General features: G+C 24.7%; 1 protein-coding gene across 1 annotated transcript; it reads left to right on the forward strand.

The window, feature by feature from the left end:
* Positions 1-4,006: 4,006 nt before the first annotated feature.
* On the forward strand, positions 4,007-7,770 carry LOC112604077. The gene is made up of 5 exons (XM_025352947.1): positions 4,007-4,300; positions 4,841-4,922; positions 5,534-5,670; positions 7,068-7,206; positions 7,345-7,770. The coding sequence occupies exons 1-5, from the start codon at positions 4,229-4,231 to the stop codon at positions 7,587-7,589; spliced, it is 675 nt and encodes a 224-aa protein (XP_025208732.1). The 5' UTR covers positions 4,007-4,228; the 3' UTR covers positions 7,590-7,770.
* Positions 7,771-8,693: the final 923 nt, after the last annotated feature.

Genomic DNA, 8,693 nt, shown 5'->3' on the forward strand with positions numbered 1-8,693 from the left:
GCTGATGTACTTCGTTCAGGGTTACGTACTGGCGCAATGCTCTTACCGCCTGATCTCGAAACAACGCTCCATGTCGACTTGCCGTGTTCGCATATCGCCGAGACGAGTTTCATTTCGCGCGTGACTACCCACCGTACGACACGGTAAAAACCGTTTCACGCGGCAACGACCACTCGGACCGCAGTCCACGTTAAGCAACAAGTTCACGGAAGAAAGAGGAGATTTCGGACCGTGCGACGTCGTTTATTTTCGATATCATTATTACGAAAAAGTCCGTGTCGTTCAAGTTCCACTATTATCGTGTTTTAAAAGTCGTATGACTAGCTCTTTCGTACTTTTGATATCGAAAAAATAAAAACGATGTCTCGCGCGGTCCGATATATCTTTTTTCCGGTGTAAAAATTTGATTGCTTATAATATAATGAGCTACAGCCCGGATGCTTCTTGCCCGCGCGAAACGGTTTTTACTATAATAATATCATGTTGAACGTATGCAAAACGGCGACAATACGCCAGCGGGTGAAGTGTACTCTTAATGGTCATTATTTCATTAACAACATCCAGATACGATTTTTATTTTCGTATGCAAATTTTCCGTAAGTTTTCCACTATAGCTATCGATAAATAATGTTATATAATTAAGTAATCATACATAGCAGCTTTGTTGACACATTTTTTTTAATATTGACATTTTAAACATTTATACAGTTCAAACTGCTCGTGCTAAAATTTATCTCTCTCTCTCCACAACTACCGTTTTCCGTTTCTTCATTTTAAGTACATAATACAAAGAACAGACATTGCAATAAATGATTTAATGATTTTCCGGATGAAAAATATATCCAGGATTGAGGGAACAATGCACAATAAAAAAATTACAAAAGTAATCACTAATCATTGTTCATTGTTCATTAGTACTTTATTTTAACATTTGTTTTTGAATATTCTTTAAAAAAATTTAATTAATTTTTTAGTTGTGCCAATTATAATAATGTACAATATATAATTTCTAATCAATGAAAAACACTACTTAAACAAACAAAAAATATTAGATTTTCATAAGGTACTCTAAAGCAACCTATAGTGATTGAAATCTATAAAATCCTTTTGAGTTTCAAGGAATCGATTGACATAAATTTTATCGAAAACGACCAAGTCGTTCAAAAGTTACTCGACCACAGAAGACTCACAAAATAATTATATAGACATAAAGTTAAACCTAGGTATACAAAGATATGATTCAATGTTTTCCTGTGTAGAGGAGAAAATATCAAGTAGCGCGCTATATTTATTTTTGTATAAACACCTAACTTATCACTTAGTACTGCATAACTTTGTAAACATATTCTTGGTATATAAATATAGATTAAAATAAATTTTAATATTTTTGAAAATTATTTATTTCTAAGTATTTAATTTGGTAAAAATTTTAACTTGAAATGATAATTAAAAAAGCGGGCAAGTGGGTACCGCTCTGCTGTACATTAGTAGGTTAAATTTGAATGCAATGATAGGTAGTATTGTATACGAAAAACGATTCTGAATGGAGATGATTTGTCAGTCTAGGATATATTATATTTAAATATTGTCATACATTCTATTTTGAAACAAATATTTTATTTTTCAATTAGGACGCATTTGCAAAAGTCATGGTTAATCAATTAATTATTAATTTTTATGAATTATACCTACAAAATACTTTGCAAATATTCATGGTTTTGATGAATTTTTTTCAATATTTGAACTTCAAATGCTAATAAAAAAAATTGTGCCTATGTATTTTTAAAATTTTTTGATCACTATAAGAATAACTTATGAGGAACTTTGTATTAAATTTTCAAGTATTTTGATTGGGCCAAAAAAAATTTTAGAAAAATTGAAGATTTCAGTTGTCTATAAATAGGTCAAAATATTTTGAAAATTAAATCATGTAAAGAAAATGCCAATCTAAATAACTGGTAAAATTTTCAAGTATCTACGACTTATACTTTTTGAATATTAACAAATATTTAAAATCGTTTGAGGATAAATCGTATCGTTACACTATTTCGTAAAAATTTAAAATTCAAACGCACTTAAAATTTTTCCTATATAATGATGCTTCGAGTTTTTATTATAGCTACTTGAAAGAAAACTCAAGGAAAAGACAGTGTAGTATTTTTAATCGTTATTTTTTGATTTTTCAACTTCAAAATTACTTACAAATTTTCGCGTTTTCGATAGATTTCATAAATATTTGAACTATAAACGTTTATAAAAAAAAATTGTGACTAACGATTTTTAACTTTTTTTAGCTACAATAAGAACAACTCATTAGGAACCTTGTATTAAATTTTCAAAATTTTTTGGTCATCCAACATTTTTTCATTGATACTTCAAAAAAAAATTCTCATAAATATCGATAATTTCTGTGGTCTATAAATAACTCAAAAAAAGTCAAAATTTTTTGAAAACTAAACTGTATATAGTCATATAGATAACATTAACATAAACATTTTGTGAAAATTTTAAGTATTTACAGTGATGAGTTTTTGAATTAAAACCATATAAAAAAATCGATTTGGTCGAAAACTGGTTTTGCGTAAAAATTCCCGTTTTTCCGTCATTTTTTTTTTTTTGTTTTTCTCGATTTATTTGAAAACTGTTGAAAAATGTTTACTTTTTACCTCTATAATGCACCAAGGATATTCACTTTGCCATCGGAAACCCCTCCCGAAGTTTGTAATTAAAGCGTTATTTCGTCTACTTATGCTGTACACAGACAGACAAAAAAAAAACACACATCATTGTAAAATCAATACATTCATCACTCCGTTCAGAATCTAAAACATTGTAGGTACCTATTTGTTTTTATAATTTTTAATTTGCTATTAAAAAAATTAACTTGTTATCGATTTTCAAATTTTTGACCGTATCTAAAAAAATTTATCAACTCTAAGAAAGAATTTCAAATCTTTATAAATATTATTTAAAATTAGTCTAAATATTTTGAAAATTTGTTTTAATATTCTTTTTAACGTCAAAGTTTGAATTTCAATTATTATTAAATCATATTAAATAAAAAAAGAGTATGAAATTTATTATTTTATATTCAAACCTTAGCTATTAAAATTGATATTTTAATTAATTTTTTTCTAGTAAATAGTTTACAAATTTTCATAATATTTTGATGAATTTTTCTAAAATTTGAATTTAAAATAATAAGAAATAAAAAAAAGTCACAACATTATATTTTCGATATTTTCTAATTTGTGTGTGAACAACTATTATAGATACTCGATTTTTTTTTTTTATTGAAAACAATCATTTTATCATCAATTAATTAAAAAAAAATAATAAAACTTAAAATGTCATATATCTATAAATAGCACATAAATATGCAAATTATTTTGAAAATTATACGGGATGTAAACATATTAAATATTAGTGTAAAAAACGTTTGTTTTCCCAATTGTTTTGTAAAGTAAATACTTTAATAGTTAATAATTTTTGACTCTAAAAAAATACCAATAAAAGATATAAATTTCTACCAAAAACTTGTAAGTTGAAAATCATAGCATTTTTAGTGACCTAAAAAGTAATAATTGACAGAAAAAACACATCAACACATATTTTATTGTGTTAAATTAATACTACACACCTACTTACTAATTAAAGAAAATTTATATTAATTGAAATGTATGTTTTAGGTCTACTTGACTAGTGTTTTTTTTTTTACACACTACAAAAATACTAATTCTAAAGACCGATGCTTTGAGTTTCCGTAATTTTCCTAAATTTAACTTTCGATGGACTATTGCGGTCAAATATTAAGCTGGATTATCTATAGTGTTATACTCCTGAGTGTAGAAAACCGAATAAATTTAACGCATTCATTTCTACAAGATTATAATATTATATATTAATCACATTTCATAATTATAATAAAATTGTGTTTATTATCGTAATTATAATCATAGTAATTATTGTAATGTTTTTAGTTTGTATATAACGAACGTCACAGTCGTAGTGTCATGCGTTAAACAATCCGTACGAGACCTACAATCTGCAACCCATCATAATAGACAGATCGATATATTTTATATTGATACCTACTCCGCTTCAAGTGTTTCTACAAAATGTAATCGTCGACCAATCGATTTTTAAGATAAGAAGATCATCATATTTTTGACGATATGAGTACACGACCTCACATAATATATTAAGAAAATCGAAATAAATTATAACTATGGACTTAATGGCGGATAATTCTCTTACGTACCTGTGCATTGCGTCCAGAAGTTTCGCTCTTTTGAACAACGTAAGTTATATAGACATAAGTATTGCAATCTCAAATATAATTAATTTAAAAATATACGTTAATCTTACATTAAAAAAACGTAATCACAAACTTTTTTGGCCACACCATAACCTTGTATAAAAAAATATTATAAGCTAGGTATATTACTTAGATATGTTTACTATTAATTTTCAGCTGAATGCATAAATATTTTATTAATACATTTTACAAGATCTCTAATTTCATAAAATATTAGGTTAGGAAACAATACCATATATTATATTACGGTTTACATACATTCTAAATATTTTTAAGAAGTATTAAAATACTCGCAAAATCACTACTCTTAACGTTAATATAATGTTAAAATATTATGATGCATTGAAACAGGAAAAATTATTATTACAAAAAAAAATAAAAATATTTATTCAAAATTTCTGAAGAAAAAAAAATCACATGTCTAAATCAACACTATTTAACTATTAAAATAAATAAATATTTTATTGATATATAAGTAACTTGTGCATAGTTTCTGTAAACATTTGACTTATTTTTTTTCAGTGCGTGTGTTATAGTGTCTGTTACATCTATGTATATTACGGTAGACAGTATTTCCAAAATTACAACTTGCAATGGAATACAGGTTAGTTTATTATGTATAAATATTAAATATGAAAATTATATTACTTTATATTATATTATTATAAATGTATTGTGTACGAATTTAATAATAATACAAATAATCAGAGTTGATTAGAATATAAAACGTTTATTTCATATTATGGAAATATAATTATGTATTTTAATATTATCAAAGAATTATAAAAACACAATAAAATAATAATTACGTTATCGCTGGATTATTATGAACAATCACAAACGCTTAAAATGACCATCAATTATTTTTTTAAATATTTTTTGTATGTTTTAATATTTATGCAAGTTTTACAAATATTGTTTTTCTATTGATTATTTTGTGTATTCTAAGATCACATTGCTATTTAACCATAACCTATAGACACTTTAACGTAATATTAGGTATTTATTATAATTATAATTTATAACATTTTAAACTTCGGAGATTTTATAAACGTGACAAAATTCAAAATCTCGTGTACATATATGTATTGATTTTATAAGAATGTAATAATCATAAAAGTATGTTACATACTTATATACGAGCATAATATAGATTTAACAATATTAAAGCAATCATAGTATTAAATATGAATAATCAACATTTATTTTGTTTAGATTTCAAGAATAGTCTAATAGTATTCTTCGAGAACGTGGATACAACAGAAAAAATATACTTCTCGCTTTCCATGTGTTTGTTGATGTTGATAATAGCTATGATTTTTGTTAATCATAAATTCAGATTCAAATCTCAAGTAAATTAAAAACAATAATAATTTTTTTTAAATTTTTTTAATAGCTGATTATAAATGTTATTATATAATCTGAAGCAAAATAAAATTGTGTAAAAATGTACCGAATAGATATTTAAGCATTTTAATATTTTTAGAAAATTAGATTTAATTTCGTGTTTGATTAGAAAATCAAAAAATATAGGTTGCTATTAAAAAAATTTGGATCATTCTATTTTATAATAGATATTAAAATATAACTCGTCATTGAGTAAACAATTTAATATTAAATTTGTATTCAATGATAAATCATATTTGTCTATGATGAATTCTATAAATGATCCTGATTGGAGACTGTCTGTCAGGTATTGTCGGTATTTATTTCTAAGAATAATGGATATATTATGAGTTATGACAATATAATAATGTATTAAATGTTTTATATTACCATTAATAATAGCGATAAGGTTGAAACAGTTGTATCAAAGACAAATTTAATATTTTATTTATATAGATGATAATTATTATATTATTACGAGGTAACTGACAAAGTAATAACTGTTATTACCAATAAATAGTATACCAATATACAGTAGAACCGCGTGAATAGGTTAATGAGATAGCTTAAATTATTCTAAATATTTTGAAAACTTCATTATGATTATTAAATAGAAATATATATAATGGTAAAAAGCTTCAAATCTTTATAAATTATTATTTAAAATCGCAACAAAATTATTAAAATCCTTAAAATGCCTGTAAAAAAAAAAATTATACATATTTATTTTTAAAATAATTTAGTTGCTATAAGTACAACTAATAAATATTTTATGAATTGTGTATTATATTTTCAGATTTTTGTAAGTGAATAAATATTTTTCATTAACATTTATCGAAAAATAACTGAAAAATTTAATACATAATTTTAAATTCTTATAATTTAAAAATACCTTAAAATTATTTATTATTTTAAATTGTATAGTGCAAAGTAAATTTTAATTTAACTAATTAAGGAATATTTCAAGTTACTACAATCTAAACATTTTTGAATAATTAAAAAATAACAATAATTGTTAGAGAATAAATCGTTATTATATACGTTTGAAAATATATAGTAATATAAATTTATTGTTTAAATTAAAGAAAAAAAAAATTGTACTAATTTAATTCTTAAACCAGTGTTCAAATTAAAAATTTAATGCATTTCAATCCATCATTGATTAGTTAAGTAGCATAAATGGTGACCATTATAAAAAATTAAAAATATTAAAATGTTGAAGGATTTATTGTAGCCATTTTTCCACAGATAAACTATATTGCTTAGTATTAATGGTTATATTTAATAATACCATTTTAATAAATCACTATTATAATTAATAGTGATTTATCATTTAAAATAATACAATATGAATTATTTTCAGCCTAATGTCTTCACGATCAAGCTTTGGTTAATAGTATACAAAGTGGTTTTTTATTTCGTTCTCATCTCTTACACTATACCGTCAATATTTACAATAACGAAGAAGTACGATGTGTTGCTGGTTGGAATTATAGTCGGCGGTGTGTACTTTTATATTTTTTACTTATCTACAATATTATAAATATTAAATACTATGTTTTTCATCTATTCCGTTGTCTAGTGGATTTCAATTTAAATCGTTTTAATAAATCTGTTTGTATTTTTTTCCCATGATATAGCGATTTTAGCTTATGAAATATATATAGTCAAATGCCTGTACGATGAATTACGTCTTCAGAACACGTCTGTACTTGATCTGATCAACCTCAGCTCTATGCGATACCTAAGTGTCCAGTCAACGGATCGAAATTCGCATCTAACGGTGGTTCATTCGACCATGGCGCTTATGTCGTACTTTCTGTGGATATTTTTTATACTCAGAAAACGGATGAATCCCATGCCGTCCAATCGTGTGTCCATCTAGGTATAGAACACCCGCAATACGGCGATTAAGGGTTGTACGACTATACGAGTTTATAGTTAATTTTATTATCGAATAGTAAATTATGTCGGTACAATTGACAGAAATTACAGACATTAATTATTTCACGATATTGTACAGTTAAATGTCAAACCTGTTAATTTATTTTTTTTAACAAAGACTATATGAGATATATTATATTGAAATAATATACTATAAAACTAAAATTTTATTAACCGTATTGCTGTTGTCGTTGTGTATTCAATTTATTATTATTCCACTATCTAAAATAGTATATACAAATGTAATTGTATTTAAGATTTTTACCAGAAAAGAATTAATAGACACTATATTATCATAAAAGAATATTTCAATTTTGACTTCAAAGTTTTATCAACTAAAAATCTTCACAATTTTGTGTAGAGATAAAATATATTTTGTATTTGTATTATGTATATGTTACGGGCAAAGTGGAAAATTTGGACAATGTAAATTGTGAAGTATTTATACAATATAACGAACATAAATAAACGAATTATTACGAAGATGGCTATAACCCGTTTGAGTATAAGATACCTTTAAAAAAATATTATTGTGAAAATATCTTGGCTTACCAAAGATTCAACAGTCAATTTGTCTCTATAATAAAATAATGTGTATATTGTATTCATACCCTCCATATTAAACAAATTAAATTCATTAACTTTTATGATTTTTAACGCAAATCAGATTTAAATGTGAAGGACTTAATGATCTCGCTCAATATTTAAACTAAATAATTTCTACAGTTATTTCTAAATAATACTATAGTACCGATACAGCTTAATCGAACAGATGATAATCGTATATCAAAATAAATAAATAATTGCTTATATTTGGTATCAGTAGTTATTTATCTAAACAACTTTAATGCCTTTTCAACGTTAAAGTGTAACAACATTGGTTAAAATAATTTAAACTTAATTTTTGTGTTTAAAAGGTAGGTACATGTCTAATCTGCAATCGCGCATATTACGTTAAATTATATAACTTACTTGTCAAAATAGCCAATGATCTTCATTGCGATCTCTATATACAAGGGTTGTTTCTAAAGAAATATATTAAGAC

The sequence above is a fragment of the Melanaphis sacchari genome, unplaced genomic scaffold (assembly GCF_002803265.2).
Source record: "Melanaphis sacchari strain LSU unplaced genomic scaffold, SCAv2.0 Contig119_pilon_pilon, whole genome shotgun sequence".
Taxonomy (NCBI): Eukaryota; Metazoa; Arthropoda; class Insecta; order Hemiptera; family Aphididae; genus Melanaphis; species Melanaphis sacchari.